General features: G+C 42.0%; 2 protein-coding genes across 2 annotated transcripts in view; one reads left to right on the top strand and one right to left on the bottom strand.

The window, feature by feature from the left end:
- The first annotated feature begins 1,360 nt into the window (after positions 1-1,360).
- On the top strand, positions 1,361-3,627 carry zgc:194312 (uncharacterized protein LOC794943 homolog). Its single transcript, XM_056750310.1, has 2 exons — positions 1,361-2,516; positions 3,091-3,627. Exons 1-2 carry the CDS (start codon positions 1,585-1,587, stop codon positions 3,149-3,151), a joined length of 993 nt encoding a protein of 330 aa, XP_056606288.1. The 5' UTR covers positions 1,361-1,584; the 3' UTR covers positions 3,152-3,627.
- Positions 3,628-3,752: 125 nt separating this feature from the next.
- Positions 3,753-27,032, bottom strand: part of acadvl (acyl-CoA dehydrogenase very long chain) — a 36,360-nt gene continuing 13,080 nt past the window's right edge. Inside the window, 13 exon segments of the mRNA XM_056742909.1 lie at positions 3,753-4,933; positions 5,005-5,078; positions 7,137-7,202; positions 7,297-7,349; positions 7,351-7,382; positions 7,517-7,589; positions 7,732-7,769; positions 7,771-7,830; positions 8,018-8,236; positions 13,680-13,765; positions 18,117-18,225; positions 19,087-19,291; positions 19,422-19,481. Coding sequence (XP_056598887.1) covers positions 4,796-4,933; positions 5,005-5,078; positions 7,137-7,202; positions 7,297-7,349; positions 7,351-7,382; positions 7,517-7,589; positions 7,732-7,769; positions 7,771-7,830; positions 8,018-8,236; positions 13,680-13,765; positions 18,117-18,225; positions 19,087-19,291; positions 19,422-19,481 — 1,213 coding nt within the window. The 3' untranslated portion in view covers positions 3,753-4,795.

The raw sequence follows: 27,032 nt of genomic DNA on the forward strand, positions 1-27,032 counted from the left end.
AAAGAACCATTCAGTTAAAGGTTCTTCAAGAACAATCTGTTTCTTACTTTTTATAATCTGAGGAACCAAGTTTTGCCACAAAGAACCTTTTGCGAAACAGAAAGATTTTTGTGGAACCAAAAGGTTATTCTATGACATTTAATTACCTTTTGAAGCACCTGTATTTTAAAGAGTATCCTAAAGTAGTTTTAACAAAACTTGTTGAGGAAAGTTTCAATGAACTTGATTGTTGAAGAAAATCATTTTTAACTTATCTTCAGACAAAACATCTATTCATTATGATCCCCTTACTGTCTAGTAAAATTAATTTAAATAAGAACGATTTCAAGAATGTCAAAATTTAGAGCAAATTTCATACCGGACAACACAATATGTTGTGCGCTGGGCTAATCAATGTGTCCAGGTTAGCAAAGGCAATTAAACATTAAATACAGTAAATAAAACTCAGGAAATCTAAGAGAGTAATAATTAACAATACAATTTATTTTGACCATTTTTGGCTAAATTCTTCTACATATTGGTTAGTGTACTATCTCTATTTGCACTGAAGGTTGTCTGGTAAATTTAATTCACATATAAGTTACAGACAGCTTCTGGCACAAACACAAAGGGATCTTACAGTATCATTAGTATGTGTCAGAATGCAATATCTTGTATTTATTATTGAACCAAAAGCAATAGTACTGTATAAAAATCTAAAATGTGATTATAGGGTAATCCATGCCCCTACCTGGACAAAATCAAGAAGCCTTTATGCAGTCTGTGAAGGCCTCAGAAATAGCAAATATATGAACAACAGGTATCCCAAACACAATTACAGTGGTAAAGATTGCTTTAAAAAAAGTGCCAATCTGAATGATGTACTATGATTCTGAGGTATATTATATTCAAGAAACAGGTGGTTTATTTTTATTATTTATCTGCACATAGAGAAAAAACAGTCTATATAGGATATTGAGGGGACTTTTATTGAAAAACATCACATCAAACAGTCCTGATATGGTGTATGAAAAGTTACCTATTTGTCAGTTATGGTCACCCATAATCAGTGTGTTTTCTGGTTGTTTTGGACGTGCTGTAAAATGGGGACATTTCCGGGAACAGCTCAGGTCGGGGACAGAACACCAAAAATATCACTTTCCCAGGGAAACGGGGACGTCTGGTAACCTTATAACGGAGGAGTATTTGCCCTGCACCTCCGCAACCACATCACCCTTATCACTTGTCTCCCGTATTTTGGTACCCAAATGTTGACGGGCATGGCAAATACATGAGGCATTTGAGCCTTATGCAATAGTAACACAAAATGCACGGATGTGAAACTGCTAAGACACCGCCCACTTCTATCTCTCTTTTCTCATGTAAAGAGGGAAGTGAGGTTCTTGTTGCCATCACTAAAATTAGTTTCGTGTGTGAACTGTCATGTGCAAGGAAAACAGGTGCTCGAGACTCAAACTAGGAACAAAGAACTTTCGTGGACGTTGGAGAAATACTTGCGATCCAAATGTACCATCTCATTTTGGAAATATTTTGTCTTTACGAAACTATTTGATGGACAGTATGAGTGAGGCCTGAAGAATCTGTATGATGTCAAATTCTTCGGGTGAACATGAGGATCCCCACATCGGCGTGCGTGTGTGGGCATCTGCAGTTTCCTTCATCATTTTGTCTTTTTTTAATCTGATTATTAATTGGACTATAGTGCGCGAGGAGCGCCTAAGGAGCCACGCACGCTTCGTCCTGGTGTTCCACCTGTTGTTCTCTGCACTGATGTACTTTTCAGTATGTTTCGTTTTCTACTTACAATTATATGTGAAAGCCGCAACCACCGCATCCGTATGCATGGTGCTAATACGAATTCTGATAACAAGCGGGTCCAATATCATCCTCACCATAACGGCCATGGCGCTTGACCGTTATTTTGCCATATGCTATCCGCTCCAGTACGGCAAAGTTTGTTTCAAATCATCACCATGGCTTATTGGCATTTTAACGTGGGGACTCGCGTCAATTATTCCTCTTAGCCTTGCTCTCAATAAAAAGAATACCACAGAGGTCAACAGTACATGTGGAAGGAACGAGTTGCAAGAGGGAAAGATGCACAAAATAGTTTTAATCTCGATTTGTACTGTGCTCATCGTGTACAGCTATGTGCGGATCTTGTATGAAGGGCGACGTTTGGGCGTGCTCAATCGGCGCAACCGAGCAGCTTGCAGGACTATTGCTGTACATGGCACGCAGCTCTCAGTCTATATTGTCCCAAATTTCGTACTCTTTATGTTAAATATTCTTAAAACCCAAAAAATAATTGGAAGTTCTACTAAAGAGCTTTTTGGCGTCATAAGTTTTGTCTTCTTCAGTTTGGCGCAATGCATTGCGCCGATAGTGTATGGACTTCGCAAAGAGGAACTCCTAGAGCATCTTAGTCATCGCTTTCCGTGCTTGTCTGGTCGACTGAAGCGAGTTTTGGAGTGGACTATCAACATCACCAATCCCAAACGGTGCCACCAGCAAAGGTATGGTGTGGAACACATTGAAATAATTTACACGTATTTTTTATGTGATGTCACACAAGGCGCATCAGGCATGGTTGCATGAAGGTGTTCTAGCATAGCCCAGGAGGCACATTTAAAGTTTAATAATTACATTAGAAAAAATGAGCTTTTGTTAGCTCGTTCGTAGCATATAGCCTACATTGTTAATTCGATCTCATAAGGGTGAACAACCTTGTTCTTCTAATTGGATTTGACAGAGCTGTACGCCTGTGCATTAAACACGTCCTGTTTAGTGTAGTAGCCTGATAACTAAAGATCTATTCACAATTGCTTTATAACTCTAATTAAACCCTAGAATTCTGAGAAGACAATATCCGTATCATTAAGTTCACAGTTGTCACGTGCTTTATTATCTTTTTGACATCTTTAAACACACATCCGACAGTTTATATTTTCAAAGACGACCTTGAGCTATAATGTGTTTAGGTGTCCAAAGTGAATATTAATTATTATTAAATAATACGGAAATCTAATTATATTTATACATTACTAATATAATATAAACATTCTAATTGTTAGACATAATTAATTTCAGGGAACGCAGAATGACTTCAGAGACTTTGTTATCCAGGGAGATCTCGAGGACGACTGTGTGATCATCTGTGGATTAAGAAAACAAGTCTAAAGTTTTGTTGAAATTACGGATACTGAAAGAAATATTTAATGTTTCCCAAGCGTAACTCTTGGAGAAAAGCACACTTTGAGCAATATTGTTTATCAATGTTTTGTGTATTATCACCAGCAGAAAGGATCTGGAATCAATCCTACCAAGTGGACAAGAAGAGAATTGTATATATTTATTTAAATGTACAATAACTAGGAACAATGAAAAAAAATTGTAATCTGAACCATATATTTTAACTGTACAATGTTAACTGTTGATAGTAATTGCTTAAAGTTGTAATGTTAACTGATAAAAATCACTTGTTTCTGGAAAAGTAGTACCACTTTTCTAGAGCATATGCATTGTGGATTTTTATGCAACATGCAGTGAAAATGACTAGGATAAACACATATGAAACCTGGATAATGTGACTAAAGTATGCTGAATAATATTATGATTTATAATTTATTTTCTTGTGTGTGTTGTTACTAATTTCAATCATTGCAGGCAAAGAGATTGCACGGACATGATAATCTAATGGAATGATCAAATGTACATTCATGTAGTCAGGCATCAATACACATCTTTTTATTGTCTAAATTGCAAGAAGGTTTCTGATTATCAAAGCCTGTGGTATTACTTGCTTGATCGTAGTTACTTCCTTTAAAGTTATAAAAGGACAACAGGGTGAGTAAATTATGATTTATTCTGAAGGAAAACTATTCCTTTAACTTTGACCATTCTTGTCATAAAACAATGAGAACAGACCGATGGGTAACTTTAGATAAGACTTTAGAAAAACTTTAGATAATAAAAGATGAAACTGTTTAAGGTTAAATATGTGAAGCCGCCAAACAAAACAAACTGTTGACAAACATGACAAATTAATATGACAGGGGACGGCCATCGGCCTGGGTGATAATAACCTGTGTTAAGCACTCCAGTCAGAGAAATGCAGCAAATATCATGAAGCTTTGCAACATGGTTGTCATAGATTACTCAATTTCCATCTTTTGATATAGGTGTCACATTAAACAAACAGGAAACTCAAATCCACTCCTTAAATATACACATCCACATATAATTCTATCATAATTATTCCATTCCATTTTCTACCGCTTATCCGAACTACCTCGGGTAACGGGGAGCCTGCGCCTATCTCAGGAGTCATCGGGCATCAAGGCGTGCCAACCCATCGCAGGGCACACACACTCACTCATTCACTCACGCACTCACACCCTACGGACAATTATTTCCAGAGATGCCAATCAACCTACCATGCATGTCTTTGGACCAGGGGAGGAAACCGGAGGAAACCCCCGAGGCACGGGGAGAACATGCAAACTCCACACACACAAGTCGGAAGCGGGAATCGAACCCCCAACCCTGGAGGTGTGAGCAAACGTGCTAACCACTAAGCCACCGTGCCCCCCATCATAATTATTAATTTACATTTATATATAATATAAAAGCACTCTTGTGATAGTCAGACAAAATGTGACAGATTCCATTCTTCAAGGAGTGCAAAACTGCACTGCAGTTTTCAGGATGATGGCTATTCTAATAATTCAAGACAGTTCAGACTGGCTGGTCACTAGGAGATGATTGGCTGATGAGAGCAAGAGCAGACAGATCTTTAAAAGCCCAAAGGATTAGGAGACACCCCTCCTCCATTTTCCACCACAGCAGCAAAAACAGCTTGTAGGATCTTAAAGATCTGCTTGGATGTTTCTGACCTGAGGAACTTGACGTCCTCCATGACTCTCTGATGCCCCTAAAGAACAAAAAATGTGGTTGAAGATTTTAAATTGGCATAAGGAGTGGAACAGATGGGGAGTCACTGACCTCGGTACACCAGGTTTCACACAGCATCTTCTCATGCTGAGCAGAAGGGTGACCAAGGCTGAGAGACCTGGATGCTCTGTAAAGACAACAAGTACACACATTATGTTTAGACACATATACTGAATATACAAATTCAGCCACGCACCATTCAATTTTTTTTATTAAACTGCATTCATAGATGTTTTGTGTCCATTCCAGTCCAGTTTCTGTTGAATTTGAGCAAAATCAAACCGCAGGAGTGACGTAAAATACTTGTTTCTTTGCAGTATATGAGAAAAAAAGAATAGAAAAATATTTTTATTTGAAATTTGGGGTAAATATTATTAGTTCACAGAGTGAAACAAAAATGATAATTTTACCTTAAAGGGATCCCTACAGGGAGACGTATGGCTTAATATATCAACAATGGTATTGAGTTTATAAATGTAAAATGAAAAACAGCGTAACTGTCACAGTATTCATAAACTTTGAAAAAAATGTTTTGCGTCAAAATACTTAACGTCGGTACTGCACTTGCAACCTAAACCTGTTCTCTTTACGCTACAGCACACACGTTTTCCATAGGTCTTAATATATATCAGTAAAATATGAGACCTCAAAGATAAGATAAGATATAGTATAAATACACAGGGACAGTGGCGGTATGTCCTCTTGACACATGCTGGCCTGCCTGTCATAAAAGAAGAACGCGTTCAGTAGCGTCACTGTTTAAGGTAAACATGCATTAAATCATAGCTTTAAACCTCCGTCTTTAAGACAGTGAAGACTATTTAAGACACTTACATTCACTATTATCGTATGTTTTATACATTACGAGAATATACATAACGAGAATAAACTGATAAACACAGTCGCAAGATGCTTGCGGTTTGGTTATTTATTCTGTATTGTTGACGCGAATGTCAGCCTCCATCAGTTAAAGAGAGAGAGAAAGAGAGAAAGAGAGAGAGATGTTGAAGACAGTATCAACATCAAACAGTCAAAATGTGGATAAAATGCGTTTTATAATAGCAATAAAAAAGGTGTATATTACATTTCCAAAGATTTTTGGTTATTAATATGTATGTTTGTATTGTTTTTGACCAATTTATTATTAAAATGTATGAAAATAGACCAAATAGTGTCTTTATTTATGTTTTTATATAAATTTTTATGTTACAAGCACCTTGTATCTACAGGAATACTGTTTAGTCTGTGTTCAATTTGGTTGTCTGTGCCTGCAAACAGACGGCCTCAACGAAAAAGGAATGGCGACCTCCCGAGGTTAAAATGAGCATTACATTTAGGTTTTTTTAAAGAAATTAAAATATTTGATGTGTTATAAGGACAAATGCTAGTGTAAGGATATTACAACGTATTAAGCCATGCATCTCTCTACACCCGTTGTTCCTTTTAACACATAGCTATAAATAGTATATTAAGATTTTATTTTAAAGAATTTTGAAGGAGTGCCTTTTATTCCAGCTTCTTATTGGCTGGTCGAAGCAGTCCATTTAAGAAATATTTTTTCAAATACAACTTTAGTTTTCTAATAAAGGAAATGATGTTGGCACAATACCTTTATTTCTGTACATAAAAAATAAAACATTTAATTAAACATTTCAAATTAAGACCGTTTTACGACCATTAGAAACATTTTAGTCAAGTGTTTTCAAACGTTTGACTGCTACTTTTCCCCTCCAAAAAACATGAAGGGGGCAATGTTGGCAACAATATTACACTTTCACAAAGGTATTAAAAACCCAGAGTTTTTGTTCTGAGTGGTGCCTGCTTGCGAAAAGGCTATCATGATGCTAGGGAGTTGTGGGTTAGTGTGTTGTGGGTTGCCAGAGCATTGCTAATTGTACCAGAGCTATACCACTAGGATGCTGGGTGGTTTCTAAACTTAAAAAATATTTAATGCATTGTTTGTGTTATACTTTTTACCACATTATGTGTCATTTCATGTTGCATTAAACAAATAAAAGGGACAGCACAGGTTGTGTTAAAAGTAACACAAAATGTGTTGTCCCAGAAATAACACAGATTGAGAGTTTTAGAATGTAAGGTATTCTGGTGGGGGTAGAACTTTCTTACTGGCCCTACAGAAAAACGTCTACACTCAAGTATACATGATGTTTTGAACAACTTACCTGGAGAAAACCATAACCATATGGCGTACAGATCAATGGCACAGTCTACAACTCGCTTCAAAACAACTGTTCATCTGAAACAAACATGCAAAATTCAGAAATAAATAATTCAACCCACACTTTCATTCGGATGGCCCAAAAAGATCTAAAAGCAATTTGCATTCCCATCACCCACCAATAATTTTCTTTCCATGTTTGAGAAGAAGTTCTTCAAACAGCTCCAAACTGCTCAATGGCTTTAACAGTCTTTAATGGAAAATAAGGACCAAACATTAGACCAGCAGTCTACATCTCAATGTAGCTTTGGAACCCTATATGTCACTGGTCTTCTAGTTTTGCTTGAAGACTGTCCAGGAACTGCATTTTTACATTGTTCTTACCAATTCTCCACTGTGATTAATCTCTGGATGATCTTTTCCCTGCAAAGTCAACCCTGTCCCCATGCCTGTCTTCCTGCAAGAGACAGAAAGAAACAGAAAGACACACAAAGAAAGATCAGAGGTTTACAAAGCTGATGCAAAATACATGATGCTGCAAAAGGAAGAACTGCTGCAAAATTATTTTAAGGGTGTGAAGATATGCCCCAGCATCTAACCTCCTAGCACGCTTGGTCATTTCACCAGCCAACATTGCATGCATTACCAAGAGGGTTATTCAATGCTTTCTGTAAGCTCTTCAGCTGATTGCGTGCATTCTAACAAAAATAACACATTTGCAAATTCAACACCACTTCTATTCAGCTCGTATGCATTGGAAATCACCAAGACCAGCAGTGCCAGATGTCAACAACCACATGTGCTGTCAACTTTAGGTGGTTTCGCAGCACAGGAAGCTGTAAACAGCCAGTTATATTCTCAGCAATGTTTGCTTTCCCGCATTACCTGGAAGCCGTTAAGCACTGCGTAAAGCCGCAGGATGTCATTGGTTCCCTCAAAAATTTGGAAGATTCTTAAATCCCGCATCATCCTCTCCACACCAGCATCCTGTGGAGAGAGAAAGGTGAACAGTTTGTGCGAAAATGACAGACAATGACAAAAGTCTTCATTTGTGACACAAACTGTCAACTTATGTAATGTTAATTTATTTTCAGCATCCTCATTTTTTCAAACATGAAAAAATACTTAATTCTCCTCAACAAAGTTTAGGGTCAGTTTCACTCTCTCCCTCCCGCTTATCCTCTACAGTCTCTGCCACTCTCCCTCCACCTAAAAAGCTCTCTCTCCTTGATGCTAACACAGCCACCCACACCCTTTTCTCAACACTAACCTCCTGCTTAGACATCTTATGCCCTCTTACATTCTGCCCCCTGGTTATCTGATGTTCTCCGTTTAGCTTCGTGCCACTCTCAGGTCTGCTGAAAGAAAGTAACCACCCGACTACCTGCCCCCTTGATCCCATCCCCACTCATCTCCTCCAGGCCATCTTTCCATCGTTTATTCTCTCTCTGACCCACATAATCAACTCGTCTCTCACCACTGGTACATTTCCTACGCTATTCAAAGAGGCCCGTATTACTACACTACTGAAGAAACCCACTCTTAATCCTGCACTGTTAGAAAACTACAGACTGGTATCCTTCCTCCCCTTTGTTGCTAAAACTCTAGAACGTGTTGTATGTAAACAGCTCTCATCCTTTCTCACCCAGAACAACCTCCTGGACAGCAACCAGTCTGGTTTGAAGAGCGGTCATTCCCCTGAGTCTGTGCTGCTCTCTGTCATTGAAGCCCTGAGACTGGAAAGAGCTTCCTCTAACTCATCTGTTCTCATTCTACTGGATCTATCTGCCGCCTTTGACACCATTAACCATCACATCCTCCTGTCCACCCTCAAGGCTATGGGGGTCTCCGGAATGGTGCTACAATGGTTCAGGTCGTACCTCTCAGGTAGGTCATTTAGAGTATCCTGGACAGGTGAGGGTCTGAGTCCCAACATCTTGACACAGGTGTGCCTCAGGGCTCACAGCTTGGTCCGCTGCTATTCTCTGTATACATGACATCCCTAGGCTCTGTCATCCGGAAACATGGCTTTTCCTATAACTTCTATGCGGATGATATATAACTCTACCTGTCTTTTCGGCCTGATGATCCGACTGTTTCTCCACACATCTCAGCTTGCCTAGACGACATCTCGCTCTGGATGAATGGCCATCACCTGCAGCTGAACCTTACAAAAACAGAACTGCTCGTAATCCCGGCCGACATAAAGACTCATCAGAACCTCTCCATTCAACTGGCTCATCAACCATCACATCTTCCAGAAAGGCAAGTAACCTGGGAGTGGTGATCGATGATCAGCTTAACTGATCAAGTTGCCAGCACCGCCCGGTCCTGTAGATTCATCCTCTAGAATATTAGTGTGGTGAAATGGAATCGCTGCATTGATGCCACGCCCATTATTGGTGTTTCTGGACGGCGCTATATAAAGGGGTTGCTCAGGTCAGGGGATGTGGCTTCACTGTTTCAGCTAACTTCCTGTGTGGACTGGTGTTCCGCTGCCTGGTGTTGAGGGCTGGTGTCTGCTTGGTGGGTGCCTATTAGATTGGCCGCGTTGAAAACCACCGTTTCGTTGCGGCAAAGCTTGCTCTGCTTGGCTAGCTGCCTTCCTGCTTGCTTCTCAGCGCATTTAAACCTGCGGGTGTCAGGTTTTTTTTCCATTTTTATTTTATGTGGCTTTGAAATATTATTGTATCTTCATCCTGTCTATTTTGTTACAAGTAATTGTTGTTTTTGGTGTGTTTGCTTCTAGGAGTTGGGGAGGACCGGGGCGGGGTTGCAGGCTGGTGCGGCCATGTACTGTAGTTACTTAATCACGTTGTGTGGTTTTCCTTTCTTTGTGCTTTAGGTTGTCTTTGCCGTGAATTTCACATTTGTACTCGATTAGTTGTAGCACGTGTGGCTCCATTGGAAGCCGGACACCTAGCCTGCTTCCCTGCTGGCGATCCCCAGACTCTGGTTGGCAGATCTATCCTAATCTCATTTTACTGTTTTCTGACCCAGTTGCTATTTGCATTAATTAAAAGTATTACAGTTTTAAGTAACTATTGGGTTTTCCCAAATTATTGATTCAAATAAATAATATTTTGATATTCACGTCTCATGGTCTTTAAAGTTATTGGAAATCTGAACCTGTGTGTCTGAATCTATATTTCCCAGATAGGTATACTGGGTGGCGTAGTCGGTTACATCAACACCCTTTTTCTTGTTTTTTTGTCCCTTCCTTCCCCTCCCCTGAGCTCGGTCACATTAGGAAAATTAGACCCTTCTTATCAGAGCATGCTATGCAAGTCCTAGTACAGGCTCTTGTCCTGTCCAGACTGGACTACTGCAATGCACTACCGGGTGGACTTCCAGCTTGCACAATCAAACCTCTACAGATGATCCAGAATGCCGCGGCAAGAGTTATCTTTAATGAACCGAAGAGCGCACACTTCACTCCTCTATTCATTAAGCTACATTGGCTGCCTATAGTCGCTCGCATCAAATTCAAGACTCTGCTCCTGGCCTACAAGACCCCCACTGGTTCGGCACCCCCTTATCTTCACTCGCTAAATCAGACATATGTGCCCGCCAGATCCATACGCTCTGCAAACGAACGATGTCTTGTGGTGCCATCCCAGAAAGGTAAAAAATCTCTCTCATGTACCTTCTCCGGATTGGTTCCACCAATGTGGAATGATCTGCCCGCTGCAACAAGATCTGTAGATTCTGTAGATATTTAAGAATCGTCTGAAAACACATCTCTTCCGTCAACACCTGACTGATCAGTTCTGACTTCTATTTCTTCTGTACACTATTTCTTCTGTACACAATTTTCAAAAAATAGAATAAAATTCTAACTTAGCTCTGTATGTTAGGTTATATGAGACCAGTCTTCTTTTTTTTTGATTGCATTTATGCTTTTTGTTGTCCTTATCCTGTCCCAATTGCTTCCATTGCTTACCCCACCTGTAAGTCGCTTTGGATAAAAGCGTCTGCTAAATGACTAAATGTAAATGTACTACATTTATTAATGTAAGTTTAAAATAATTACTGTGCTATATTGCCGTGGCCGATTTTTATGAATAAAATGCTGCTAATGTGCTGTAAAACTATATCGGCCAATAATTAAAAGGGTATTTTGGTCTGGGTATTTAAGGGAAGCTGGGAAAATGTTCTGGGGAATTCTTACTAAGATGAACCCCATGGTGCTGTGTGTGTGCCTTTATAGACACAGCACTGTGTTTTTTTCGATCACATCTTTTTCTACTGTCAGGTATGCGTCTTAGACTCGTAGACTAATAGGTGAGGATTTGATGTTTCGTTTTCGTAGTCTCTGAATTGAATTGTAATTGGCAAGTAACATTTACCTGACTAATAAATTGTCATGTTTGAAATTGTTCCGCATTATTCTGAGTTCATGAACTTCAGTAGATCACGCTATATCCTTTATTACCGCAAATCTACGTTCAGGTTAGTGACGGACTAAAATCCTGTATTAGGTGGAGCATTGGGGCACGCCAGCTGAGATTTTAGAGCTCCGGCTAACTACTTGGCATTAGTTTAGGTGTACTTAGACCGTAAGGGCTAATGTTTTCGTTTAGAACAGCACATATGTTGTCTGACTAATCTAAATAAGGTAAGTCTTAAACCTCTGGTTATTGGAATATTATTCTAACTAAGTGTACATAGGAAACTATGGCATGATTATACAAAGCTAACATCATAGGAAGAAAGATTAGTATATTTATCTCTATGGAGTGGTCATGACCTCTGGTTAGAAATAATCATTACTTAAGTTTTTACAGTGTAAGGGGACTAGATAAAATAATGCTTTCTGAGTATTACTAGTCATAGCAGTGACCAAGACTGACGAGTTAGTGACCGTGAGATCCGGGTGTAACAGCCGGCACAAGAATAAGCGACATCGAGAATCGGATGAAGGAGTGTAATTTAGAATAAGGCATCAAACATAACCAATATAAACAAAATCAAACATTGACCAACATTGCATGATTATTATCATGCATAATAATCAAAAACAAATAATATCATTCAACGAGGTTTCCTTTTTATCTTTTGAAGTCAGATAAATGACCCAATGTTAAAACAACGTTAAGTGTAACAACCCAGAGCGCTGGAAAGACAGAACGCGTTAATGCCTTCGCCATGCCACTTGGACTCCGCAATTGGGCCAGTGGGTGGTTGGTGGTTCTTCTTTTTTCACATTTTTCACCAACTTACACATGTGTAAAGTGAGTTGCAAGGATTGACTGGTACCAAATATTTCTGCAATCGAAAAAATATAAACATTGTACTGTTTTTTCACATTTCTTAATAAAAAGATACGTTTCTTGAGAACCAGATTAGCATATTACAATGATTTTGCAAGGATTAAGCAACACAATGTTGTTGACTGCATTATACCTAAATGCTATTGGGAGAATGGAAGAAATAATATTTTACAAGAATAACAAATTTGAGATGAGGATTATTTGTTGATTTACTTAAATTGATAAAATGATTCCAATCTTTCTCAAACTGCAGTGTGTATGTAGAGAATTTATGGTGTGAGTGACAACAATGAGTGACGCTTTGGGGAAACATGTAGTTCTGATCTTACTGATCAGTAACCCACAAAGAAGAATCTAAAGAAAATAACTGATGAGACTCTTCTCTGGAAATCAGGTCTTGATCTGCCTCTAGTTCTATTCGCTAATTTGTCTCCACCCAGAAAAAAAGCAGAATTTAGTCACAGTTTACCATTTAAAAACACATTGTCAATTATTCAACAACATTTTAATTGATTTAACAAACCACAGTCAATGTCAGACCTTGACCTACATTCAGAAAGCACATTTCAGTTGTGTATGGTTTTGTGGCAGTCTGGTTAGCTCAGGTGTGACCTTCCCTTCCTAGCTGCACAGTTCTATCTTTGCAAGACACCTCCAGTTTTTCCACCACCCCTGTGACGGAACATTGAACTCTTCAGTGAGACGACTGCCCACATAGTAGGCGTTTCTAAATGTGCACACTTTGAGTCAAAGCACAGCCAACTGTTTAACAAATATGGGGTAAACGCTATCATGTAGCATTTTTTTTTGCCCCAAATGTTGACCATGACTCTGGAAGAGTTTGGTTTCTGATAATTGGCAAATTAGCATATTCACAATGCTGCATTCTATAAATCTGCAATACAATTATTTTAAAACACACTGACCTTATTATCTTAAGACTCCAGGTGTGCTAAAACCTGACTCCAATTAGCATTTTTAAGGTCATTATCTCAAGGGTTCACGTACTTTTTCCACAAGCACTGAGTAATTGTTTGGTTCTTCTCACTAAATGTTGCGTTATTATTTTAGACACATTTTATTTATCAATACCCTTTACTTAAATGAAGATCAGATTACATTTTATGACAAATTTATTTAGAAAAAAAACTTGAAATTCCAAAAAGTTCACATACTTTTTCTTGCCACTGTATCATTTAAACAGCATTTGAATCTGGGCTTAGATAAAAACAAAAAAACTGTCTCATTGGGTTGTCAGCTGATTAAACACTTACTGAGGCAAAGATTTTACTAATGGCCGCCTCAATCTGGAACTATGTTGCTCTGCTGTCCATGTTTCCACTTACCATGTAACCATCGACTGAGGGCATGAACAAAAGATGAAGAGGTTGAAACTAATTGGATTTATTCATTTGGTAGATGCTTTTATCCAGAGTCAAAGCAAATTACATTTGGACTTTTTTGCATTTTATCAGGACATGCATTCCCTGTATCAAACCCATGACCGATAGCATTTCCGGATAGCAAAGATAAATGATTTAATGTTGAAAATAACCAATTTAACATTGATTCAATGTCAGAATCTTTGCTTTATGGGTTTTCACTTAAGCTATGGAAAATCACCATTGTGAAACTATTACATGTAATTTTTAGACAGGGTCACATGTGGGAAAATATTCAAATCACATGAAAATTAGGGGAGAAATTTATGGGATCAGAATGGTTGAGTTATTCTGCATAAATAAACTACATTCCGCAAATAAATATAGAGAGTTTTACAAACTTTTTTAAATCCACATATACACAAAAAAGTGAACCATAAATATGTGTAAGACGTTTCACAAAAAGAAATACAATTCACAAGTAATTACAATAAGATTTTATTATTTTATTACATTTAATTTAATGGCTTTTTTTGTAGATGCTTTCTTCACATTTGTGGATCGCTTTCTGCACATTTGTGGATCACTTTCTGTGCATTTGTGAATCGCTTCACGCATTTGTGAATCAGTTTACACATTTGTGTATGGCTCTCTCTGCATTTGTGGATTTTGAAACATTTCTAACGTTAAGACGTACGCACAATCCACAAATAGGTGGACTCCGCCCACTATCTACGCAAGCCAATCGGGTAACTTCCGCTTTCGTTGTCCAATAGGGCAGGTTCTAACTTCAGCCAATCACGTTTTGCTCAGCACTAAGATTCAGGGAGCTAACATGGCTGCTAGTGGCAGTCTAAAATGCTTGATATACTACGAAATTATAATGGCCTCTTCTTTATACTACATAGTAATGATTGCTTGTGTTTATATGCATTGTCCATATGTTATTAACAAACGACTGAAACGTTTATGACTTGATAACAGCATGCACGGACTGGGGTGAACAATCCCGGTGACTGGGGTACTGAATTGGTCTGCTGCTAGCCAGCCTTTATATTGTCTTTCGATAATAAATATATTTGATAAAATATAATCTGTTTCCCCGAAACTCCATGTATAAGCAGCTAGTTTGCGCAGCATACTCGGCGCGTGCCTCCTTTCAAGGTGCGTGACTCCTTTCAAGGTGCCTAGGGTTTGCATTGCAATGCGCACTGCAGCTGTCGGTGTACTACCAGTATAACGATTGCAGAATTAAAATCCAAAAATGATGAAAGATATCATTTTAAAACAAACAAAGTACTTTTATGTAGACTATTTATTGGTAAATAAACCAATAACATTAAATATTGAAGAACATTGAACATTGAAGAATGAGACGCAAGAACCAAGGTACTAGCCCAACCAGCTAATGTTAAATATAAGGAAAATATGAATATATGGAAACAAAAGCAAATAGTTTGGTGCAAATTTACAGAACCTCAATAAAAATTATAACAGAACGCTGCGCAGTTTTAATAAAAAATGTGTCAGTAGCCTGTTATACTACTTAAACTGAAATACAAAAGGCAATTATTTAGTTTTACATGTTTTTTTTTTAGAAAAAACAAGCATGCTTAGGAAGGCTCGAATCAGTTTGTTAGCAAAACAAATCACTCATCCACGTCCAGGCATGGGCTGGTATGAGATTCTGATCGTGTGATGACCTTGAGCAAAACTACCACAGTGTCACGGTATTACTATTACATATATACAATGTGTTATTTTTAAATAAAAACAAAGTTTTTTTCCACTGAACAAAATATGTTTTATTTTTAAGAATCATATAGAACATTCTGAACAGTAAACATGTCAGGTTAAATAAATATGTGAGTTCTTCTTAATTCAATTAAAATCAATGCAGCTCAATCAGAAGTTCATAACATAAACAAATTTCTGCAAAAAATTATTTTAAATAAAAAAAACAGCCTTTACCTGCATCTCAAAAATGAAAACAAATTCTGTAAACAAAGCAGTCGTCGAACCTGCAGCTGAACAATGTTTTTGGAGACATGCTTACTTTCTACACATTTATTTTTCAGTCTAAGTTATAAAGCAGGAATGTAAGCATGTTCACCTAGTTCAAACTAGTATGGATAGTTAATTAGCCATGTTATTTGCCTCGGAAAAAAACAAATAGTATTTATTCTGACTGGAATTCTTTTTTGAATCTCCTAGCGTCTGTTTTACATTAAAATCCTATGGAGGAAACCTTGTTTTCATAAAACGTCCTGAGGACTTTTTTAAACGTCAGCACCGGCAACCTCTGTTGAGGTTTAAATAAGTTCAACTGTTCTGGGGATAAACGCCCCTTTTCACAGCTAACCAATCACAGAGACATGTCGTTTTCATAACAACATTCTAGGAACATGATTGGTCGAGAAGGCCCATCTTCGAAAAAATTTAATTAGTTCCCGTTGGAACATCGTTTTCTTTAAATAATAAGTTTAATTTGAACCTTCAACAACTTTTGAATGCATTTCTAACGAGTATTATAGTTTTTAAATACGTGAGTTACTGCAAAAACGCTCTGTTTATAATTCAAACAGACATCCGTTGCGCTGCCTATCTGTTTCTCTGGGCTGCCTTCGTGCACAGTCACTGCCTCTGAAGTCACGGCGTTCGGCTGCTATTTAAAACCAAACAATGTATGCATTTTTTTTAACTGCGTATTTTTCGACGGGTTCCAAGGATTCATGGAACTTTGGCCGGAAGTAGACGCACTTTCGCGCATGGTGTTTCCGGGACAGATCGGGTAGCGACGGACACCATCCACAAATGTGTGCAGTGATCCACAAATGTGAAGAAAGCGATCTACAAATAAATGGCATTAAAATAAATTTGAAAATATTTTTTATTTGCAAATCTCATTGTATTTATTTGTGAATTTCATTTATTTTTATGGAATGTCTAAATTTATGGTTGGCTTTTTTTGCATAATGTGGATTTAAAAAATGTTTCTGAAACTTTATTTATTTGTAGAATGTAGTTTTTGTTCAGAATGCAACAATTCTGATCCCATAGAGATTCAACTTCCTCTAAACCATGTGGAAGTAAGACTGAGCTGTGCAAAAATGTGCAGAGTTGAAACACTGATATCAACTCCATCAAAGAAAGATGCAAGATAAATTCAGTACAAGGTCTCTATGGAATAAAGCTATTTTTGTATGCCTATTACGGTATAAACTTGACTTAAAGTGATAATAAAAATTCTGTCATTATTTACAAACCCTTTTCTCATTTCAAACCTATATGACTTTCTTCCACAGAACATATAATAAAATATTTTGAAGAATGTAATCAAACTCAGACGGCGCCATTTTTTGCGTCAAAAATACTTGATGTCCAATGGTACAACGTATTAAGCCATACATCTCTTTATGTCTGTGGTTCATTTTAAGCAAACAGTGACGGCATCCATTCCCTTGCATTGGTTTGGAGTCCATACAACTGAAGTGAATGGGTGCCGGCGTTGTTCGGTTACCAACCTTCTTCAAAATATCTTCTTTTGTGTTCTGCAGAAGAAGATACGTCATACAGGTTTGAAATGACAAGAGGGTGAGTTTTCATTTTTGGGGGAGCTATCCCTTTAAGCACTGAGACAATGTGTTTCTAAGTGACCTAGAGCAGTAATGTAAACAAAGTTTAGGTGAACTTGAGCAAAGTTTATAATATTTGCACATTACATACTTAGTTTAAGCACTATCACAACATCTTTTTGGGTGTGTTCATATTACAAACAAAGCTTGAGAAACGATGAGCAAGGTTTGAATATTATAAAATTAGTTCACCCAAAACAAACATTCTCATCATGTACTTACCCTCATGACATTTCAGATGAGCATGACTTCCTTTCTTCAGATGAACACAAATATTTAACCACAAAAATAATATACTGGAGGAAAAGTTTTGAGAAGTGTTTTTGTTGACTTCACTAAAGTGTAAACTATCAATTGTGTCTTATACCTTAATTTTTATTCATAATTTTTATGATGGCGTTTTTTGGATTATTAGAACACTTTCACTCCTTGTATTCAACTGTCCTACAGATATAGCATATTCCTTGAAAGATCTTTGTGTTTGGGTCGTATACTGTACCTCTGGCATGCCATTAAAGGGAGTGAATGGTTGAGAAAATATAGATTTTGTGTGATTCCTATTCTTTTAAGGACTGATGCATCAATTTTCTGAGGGACAGAAGTCTTTTTATAGAACAAGAAGCCAATAAATATAGAGTAGGTGCCGTGCCTCTCCAGAAAGCATTATGATCCAGTCTGAGCAACTTAAACTTACTCACCTCTGTCACATACAGAAGCATAGCCATTCTGGCTATCTTTTCTTGAATGGCACCATAGTGGTGGATTTTGTTCCCAAACTGCGTCCTGTTAGCCACATTGTCGACCTGTATAAAATGAAACAGAGTGAGAATAAATACAATTGGAAGATTTAAAAAAAGATGATAAAAAATTAGATTTTTGACTGATTAAACTATTTCTGAAAGCAATGGCAGAATTTTGATTCATATGCTTTTCTGTAACTTATTGATTCAATTAAGGATCAAAGTTCTTCGTTTACATATTTCTTTTAGAAATAATTAGCAATAACACATGGCAAGTGGTACACAGTAGATAAGAAGAACCAAAATGTTCCTGGTTTGACATGCATACACAAACAGAGAGAGACACATACAGCGGCCCACGGCAAGAGAAAGCACAGAGGATGTTGAGAAATCTCCCCCTTCCGCACACAGAGAGAAACTCTGATCAGCTCACAATCACTCAGCAAGAGCACACACAACACATGTCATGACATGAGACAATAAGTCTAACAAAAGTACTAGCATTTCTCACTAGTTTAATTAATCCCAATTTATATTTAACAAAATTGAAAGAGCAAAGTAAAAGACTGATCAAGAGATCAGCTTTTTAAATAGATAAGAAGCGGTATAAATTTGTGGTGAACGTGTGCCAACACAAGCTCATATATACCGCAAAGCATGGGGACATTGCAAAGTGTGCAGAGGAATTCCCCTGCATGTTAAGGAGAGGAAGTGAGGACGACACGGGTGTCAGCAAGTGGGGGGAGGATGTGGCCTTAAATTGGCGCTTTCTACAGCATGCTAGACAAACTGGGTGAGAGAAGAGGAAACGAAATAGAAAGAATGAAAAACTCAGATCAGCATTACACGCTGAAAGAGAAAAACATTTTGCAAAGAGAACACACACATGTGCACATGCACTTAAGCGCACTTAAGCACACGTACACACAACGCTTTGGAAATGACCCCTTTCATGGCTCCGGAGAGGACCGCAGCCATACAGAAACGCCCATTGTTGAGAATGTTCATGGCCACTTTGAATCACCCTCCAACCTCTCCCAGCACACAGTACGCAGGGACACGCAAGTTCTCAAAATATACCTCTGCTGTGTTTGATGCTATAATGCCCATTTTTTTCTCAGGAGGACCACTATCAGAGATGGAGAGAAAAATTAAGAGTAATAGAAGAAAGTAGTAGGTTTAAGAAGAAGAAATCAAACAAATGTTCTAAAATAATAAAAAATAATATACGGATCAAAAAATTAAAAATAAGCAATAACTGTGTGACTCCACCAAAGCTCCTCTCCACAATGAACGTAGTGATTTTTTCCTTTATCTCCCTGCTCTCAAAAAAGGGGCGAGTTCTTCCTTAGAGAAGAGGAAGAGCAACTGGAGTAGTGTTCTGTTATCAGAGATCGTAAACATTTGACTGGGCTACGTGCTAAACTTCTTTCACTTTCCTACAGCTGGTAATAAGAATTCCGCTACACACATTCTAAGATAACCAACAGTCAAATAACATCTTCCATATTGTGTGTGTGCGCATACCTCTTAAACACTTCTATGAAACGTCCATTGAAGTCCTGCTTGCAAATCTCTCCTGGTCAATCTGCTTGTTTTATTATCCAACTCGGGTCAAATATAAAAAAGCTAAACTAACGCTTCTATTATAAGTGTCAATTTATATAACTGGTTTGACGGCAGTCATTTCCCTCGCCATAGTAGGAAATAAACTTTGATCGATCCGCATGGTTTTAACTGATAAAGTGAAGTTGACGCCATTGTTGCTGTTTATTACTAAATGATGTTTAATTAACAAAGTTCGGGAGGAGCCGGAGCATATAACCAGCCAGCTGGTGTGTAATCAGCAATCACAACGTATACACAATCAGCCTAGCGAGCTAGCTAATAAATAGGGAAACCATCTTACCTGCTCGTTCTCCTAAGATTAAGCACCAACTCCTACGTTAGACGCTATGTCCGAGACCCCCGTCATTAACGACGCATCCACAGACCGCAATCCTTCAGCGCCAACGAGCGCGTCCCATTGTTCCAGCTCAGGGTCGGATTCGGTAGCTGATTCCCCGGCTTCATCACGGGGCCGCCAGCTTCGACGTTCCGCACCTCGCAAGGCCAAATCAGAGGGGACACTCCATCACTTGTGCCAGAGAGACGCCCGCCGCCTTCACCGGCTTCTTCTTACACCTCCACGCACAACACGATCCCCGCCATCCATAAATGGACTGTCCAGGGCCTACGATTGGCTCTATCCAACGCGGACATCGAGTTCCATAGGCGGATGACCAAGGCGGAGCTTTACTGCCTCTACGCTTCTTCCCTGGCCGACACCGCCCCACCAAAGTCAGCTCCGCAAAGGAGCACTGACAAGCCGGGCACGGCTCGTGGTTCCCCCTATTCCCGGCCCGGGCAATCCACCAATGCGGCCCGTCGTGGCCGTCCGCCGGCAACCCGGCTCAGCAGGCCCTCCGCGAGCGCAGGTACCGCCACGGATCTCCCGGACGCCTCAAACCGTCCGGTCGAAGTTTTCCAGCAACTAGTCCCTCTCGCAGTAGGCCAGCTCCAACCTCCAGCCAACACCACGCCAGCAGTAAACACTGCGGGCCGCCCAAGAAACGTCGGCTCACCAGCACTCGGAGCTCCAGTGCTATCCCACCCATTCCCTGCCCCTGGCTCTTGGCCCACGGCACCCCCATCGACCACTAGCGCGAGGCTGCCTCAGCTAGCGATGCAGGTGCCGGTCATCAGCCATTTCACCGCCCCCTTAGAAGCCGCCGCTAGCGCGAGCATGGCTCCGCTAGCCGCTCAGGCGGCTGCAATCCCCTCCCTTTTATCTCTCCCGCAGAGCAGATCAGGCTTCACATTGGCCACAGCGACAGCAATGCCAGTGCCAATCAACGCACCAGCGTTGGAACCGCCCCCCGTCCCAGGCAACATCAGGTCACAGATCTTGGCAGGTGCGGACACAGATCTTTATTTACTCCTCTCACCTTTATCACCTCCGTCAAACGAGCGACAGATCACTTACGGCGATCTGTCGCTCACGCTTAAAAATCAGTCACCCAACCACACCCGCACGCTTTCTTTCCCCGAATTCATCGTTGCTTTTTCCCGCTACACTGACGTGATCTGCACTGCGTTCCCTCATAGGAGACGCGAGCTGGGCGATTATCTCGCTATCGTGGCAGAGCTCGCTCTCTCATATGGGGGCGCGCATTTTTACACGTATCACAGACTTTTCTCCGCCAAATGTGCAATTCGTATAGCTCAGTGGAACCAGTGCCCCTACTGGGGAGCATTGGACACTGAGCTGCATAACAGGGTTTTTCTGGGCGTCCGCAATATTACATGCGCGGTGTGTCGCTCAGTTGCGCATACCACATTAGATTGTCCCCTAGTCACTCCCTCTCTTCCCCCACGCTCAGCTTCGCCTCCCCAGTCTACCTGCTCTGTTCCGCGCCTGCCAACCCGCCCAGTTCACCAAACCCAAGGGCAACCTGGCAATTTGGAGGCTTGTAGGAATTTCAACGCCGGAAGATGCGTCAGGCAGCGTTGTCGCTTCCTGCATGTGTGCTCATTTTGTAGCGGAGCACACGCACGAATCGTGTGCCCATTGTCTCAAACGCAGAATAAAAAACTAAAAAATTACCTTTCGACTCCCGTGAACATTTCTTGTTTGTCTTCAGAATTGTCCTTGCACCCCGACTTTCAATTCACTGACTATCTTCTGACCGGTCTCTCGAACGGTTTCAACCCCGGCGTCGTCAGTCTTCCGTCACACAGCTTAATATGCCCCAACCTCCAGTCTGCGCTCGCCGAACCAGAGTCAGTCGATTTCCTCATTAAAAAGGAGATCGACGCTAATTTCATTATTGGCCCCTTCGACGCTCCCCCTTTTCCTGCATTTCGGATCAGCCCCATTGGCATAGCAACTCGTAAATTCTCTGGAAAAAAGCGCCTCATTTTCGATCTCTCGTCACCACACGGCTCTACCTTCCCTAGCATTAATAGCCTCATTCCGATCGAGGAATTTTCCCTGCACTATCATAACATCGATCAAGCCATCACTTTAATAAAACATGCCGGTCGTGGCGCTTGGCTAGCAAAAGTCGACATCACATCAGCATTTAAAGTCATGCCAATCCACCCAGACTTCTGGCACCTTTTCGGCATTCGATGGCGCAATAAATTTTACTTTTCTGTCCGTCTCACCTTTGGCTGCAGAAGCAGCCCAAAAATTTTCGACATGTTGTCGGAGGCAATTTGCTGGATTCTCTCTAACAATTATGCAATTCCCTACCTTATCCACCTACTGGATGACTTTTTAATCATCTCGTCTCCCGACTCGTTTCCGGCTGCACATCTAGCAAAAGTCCAACAGGTTTTCAAAAATCTCGGCGTTCCCCTCGCCCCAGACAAAACTTCAGGTCCCAGCACGTCCATCGAATTTCTCGGAATTAAATTAGACTCGCTTAAATTCCAGGCTTCTCTGCCGAAAGAGAAAATCGATAGAACGATCTTGATCGCGTCCTCCCTATTATCAAATCCCCGCTGCTCAAAACGCGAGCTTCTGTCTGTTCTCGGCCATCTAAATTTCGCGATGAGAATAATCCCGCAAGGTCGCCCGTTCGTTTCACACCTCCTCTCTCTCGCGTCATCCGCACACGCTTTAGAGGACTCGTTATCCATATCCAGCTCCTGCCTCGACGAGCTGAGCCTATGGATAAAATTCCTCAGACAATGGAACGGCTTGTCATTTTTCTACAGTGACATGGCCTCTTCCCCCGTCGATATTCGCCTATTCACAGACGCCGCCCCTTCCGTCGGTTTCGGAGGCTTTTACCAAGGCCGTTGGTTCGCGTCCACCTGGCCCCCCCAGGTTTTAGAGATCCCTTATGCTTTAGCATCCTCAGCTCTCTTTGAGCTATATCCACTGGTCGTCGCAGCATCCCTATGGGGAAAAGAGTGGTCAGCTTCCAGCATAATCGTGCACTGTGACAACGAGGCAACTGTTCATTGTATTAACAAAGGCCGCTCCCACTCCCCCGCCATAATGCCGTTCCTCAGACGCCTCATCTGGATCTCAGCCTGTGACCAATTCATTCTAACTGCCAAACACATTCCCGGATCAAAAAATCAGATTGCTGACGCCCTTTCTCGTTTTGCCTTCCAGAAGTTCAGGCTGCTGGCACCCGAAGCAGATCCTTTGCCAACACCGGTACCTCCCTATTCGGAGCTGATATTCCAGTTAACCACCCCCTAAAAACCCTCATCGATGCCTCTCTAAACTCCATCATCCAAGCCGTCTCCCTCAGGACCCTCCAATCTTATCTAACTGCATGGAAAAGCTTCAAGTCTTTTCACCTGGCATTCAACATTCCCTTTCCCGATTTTTCTGTCATCACCATCACCTCCTTCATCTCCTTCCTAAACTCTTCAAAAAACCTCCAGGCCAGCTCAATTAAAGGCTACATGAGTGGAGTCCAGTTCTTCCACAAACTCATATTCAATTCTCCTTCCGCAGCCATAGCCAGCTCCCAAACATCTATGCTTATCAAGGGCATTCAACGTACCCAGCCTGCTCGCCAGGATGCAAGGCAACCCATAACCCTGGATATATTGACCAGATGCATTTCCACCCTTCGTAAAGGATACCACTCCAAACACGTCGATCGCACACTCGACACCATGTTTATACTAGCATTCTTTGGATTTCTAAGATGTTCAGAAATTTCCACAACATCCATTTTCAACCCCCTAACCCATCCAACGGTATCCGACCTGTCAGTAGTCGATTCAGAGACTATGTCATTTTCCATTAAACAGAGCAAGACGGACCAAACCAGGAGAGGACATTTCATTTACATATTCAATCTCCACTCACCAATTCAACCTTATCAGACCCTCCTAGCCTACCTCCACTTCAGGAAATCCCAGACCACAACCACATCGGATCCTCTATTCGTCGACGAGTCTAACCGCCCAGCTACACGCTTTTGGTTCCAAAAGCACCTCAAAGCTGTCCTGCTCCTATCCGGTATCCCTGCAGACCACTTTTCCGGCCACTCCTTCCGCATAGGCGCAGCAACCACAGCAGCCCAAAAAGGCCTCTCGCACTCTCAAATCCAAGCACTAGGGCGCTGGACATCGGAAGCTTTTAAGAGCTACATCAGGTCCGATCGCTCTATCATCAGGGAAGCTCATCGAACCCTCATTTCCAAGATCATCTAGAGAATTCATACTTCACACGCATGAGTTCGAACATCCTCCATGCCAGCCGAAATCTCACTTACAGGAGATCTCACCGCCGATTCAGCCGGCTCAGGGGCCAGTGCTCAAGTCTCAGGCTCTGCAGCAGCAGTTTTAACAGCAGGAGTCAACATCGCAGCAGCGACTACCCTGGCAGAGACCAACACTACGTTTCAAGCAAAGAAGCCAGCGTTGCCACAGCAACAGCCTCAGCCAAGGCCAGCTTTCCCATTTCAAGCATGGAGCCAAGTGCGGCAACTAAGAATCATCCACAGAAGCCTATGCTTCCGTCACAAGGGCTGAAGCCAGCGTCGCAGCAGTGACCACCTCCACAGAGGTCAGTAGTTCCATCACAGTGCCAAAGCCAGCGTCGCAGCAGCGATCGCCTCCGCAGAGGCCTGTGCTTCCATCTAAGGCTCAGAAGCCAGCATCACCGCAGTGACCGCCTCCGCAGAGGCCAGAGCTTCCATCTAATGCGCAGAAGCCAGCGTCGCCGCCGCGATCGCCTCCGCAGAGGCCAGTGCTTCCATCTAATGCGCAGAAGCCAGCGTCGCCGCAGCGATCGCCTCCGCAGAGGCCAGAGCTTCCATCCAATGCGCAGAAGCCAGCGTCGCCGCTGCGATCGCCTCCGCAGAGGCCAGTGCTTCCATCTAATGCGCAGAAGCCAGCGTCGCCGCAGCGATCGCCTCCGCAGAGGCCAGAGCTTCCATCCAATGCCCAGAAGCCAGCGTCGCCGCTGCGATCGCCTCCGCAGAGGCCAGTGCTTCCATCTAATGCGCAGAAGCCAGCGTCGCCGCAGCGATCGCCTCCGCAGAGGCCAGAGCTTCCATCCAATGTGCAGAAGCCAGCGTCGCCGCTGCGATCGCCTCCGCAGAGGCCAGTGCTTCCATCTTATGTGCAGAAGCCAGCGTCGCCGCAGCGATCGCCTCCGCAGAGGCCAGTGCTTCCATCTAATGCGCAGAAGCCAGCGTCGCCGCAGCGATCGCCTCCGCAGAGGCCAGTGCTTCCATCTTATGTGCAGAAGCCAGCGTCGCCACAGCGATCGCCTCCGCAGAGGCCAGTGCTTCCATTTTAAGTGCAGAAGCCAGCGTCGCCGCAGCGATCGCCTCCGCAGAGGCCAGTGCTTCCATCTTATGTGCAGAAGCCAGCGTCGCCGCAGCGATCGCCTCCGCAGAGGCCAGTGCTTCCATCGAAGACGTCAAAGCCATCGTCACCACAGCGATCGTCCCTCAGAGGCCAGAGCTTCCATCTGAGGCATCGAAGCCGGCGTCGCCGCAGCATTCGCCTCCGCAGAGGCCAGTGCTTCTGCCTCGCCTTCGGCCATCTACAACTTTCCACGAAGCAAGCATCACAGCAGCAATCACCACAGCAGGAGCCTCCATCAGGCGCTCTGCTACAGCCGGCCCCCGCCTTCAGTTGCCTCTTTCCAGTATCAGTCTTAACAACAGGGGCATGAAGCAATGAAGCAGCGTTCATTTGGATAGTTCCCGAAAACCCTAATATTACAATCTCTCCAAGCACTACTGCCAGCACCTCCTAGATTCATACTTCTCATCACTGCATTGGGCACCCACCTTCTTTTATCTTCTCAGTCTGAACCATTCTCGGGGGAACCCCTACCCCTTTCTCGTCCCATAACGAACAACATCTCCCAAGGAGCCCTCATCCTCTCGTCTCTACCTTAACACAGGCCACGCCTCCGCAGCGCTTGGCATCATGTTGGGGGGTATACGTACTCCGGCGGCTGTCCCACTTTCTCGCTTTATGGGGGTGTGCTCTGGGCTCAGACCGGTTCCGAGCTCGGCGCACTCACCCGTACTAAGGTAGAGTGTTTCGGGCTCGGATAGATCTGGCGAGCTCGGAGCCTGCTTCCCGGACAGCACGCCAAATACGCATAACCAAGCTTTATCATTATCCCTATCTATATCACTGTTATCTGTGTAGGTGAACTCGTGAAATGATGTTTAATTAACAAAGTTCGGGAGGAGCCGGAGCATATAACCAGCCAGCTGGTGTGTAATCAGCAATCACAACGTATACACAATCAGCCTAGCGAGCTAGCTAATAAATAGGGAAACCATCTTACCTGCTCGTTCTCCTAAGATTAAGCACCCCTCCCCCACCCCGGCTCCTCTGCCAAGCTCATTATCCTGCAGGAACCCGGGGGGTGTGCTCTGGGCTCAGACCGGTTCCGAGCTCGGCGCACTCACCCGTACTAAGGTAGAGTGTTTCGGGCTCGGATAGATCTGGCGAGCTCGGAGCCTGCTTCCCGGACAGCACGCCAAATACGCATAACCAAGCTTTATCATTATCCCTATCTATATCACTGTTATCTGTGTAGGTGAACTCGTGAAAAGCCAGTTTATGAATACACGTTAGAGGGGCACCGACCAATCACAACAGCCTGAGAAGCGAATGCCAATCACGAAAGACCTGCTCAGCTTTACCAATGAGAGCATTTCGGAAGGAGGTACTTTACGTATATAGACTGAAAGAAATCCAGTCATTTTGTAGAAATGGGACAGCGATGAACAATACAACTGAAATACGTGAAATATAAAGTGTTTTTTTAATTAGAAGCATGTACACCCATTGTTAAACACCCAAAAAAACATAATCAAAGC

This window comes from Triplophysa dalaica, chromosome 1 (assembly GCF_015846415.1).
Source record: "Triplophysa dalaica isolate WHDGS20190420 chromosome 1, ASM1584641v1, whole genome shotgun sequence".
Taxonomy (NCBI): Eukaryota; Metazoa; Chordata; class Actinopteri; order Cypriniformes; family Nemacheilidae; genus Triplophysa; species Triplophysa dalaica.

Coding starts and splice junctions, on each gene's coding strand:
- zgc:194312 (XM_056750310.1), top strand. CDS start 1,585: ATGATGTCAAATTCTTCGGGTGAACATGAGGATCCCCACATCGGCGTG. Junction 2,517..3,090: donor AAACGGTGCCACCAGCAAAG/GTATGGTGTGGA, acceptor AATTAATTTCAG/GGAACGCAGAATGACTTCAG.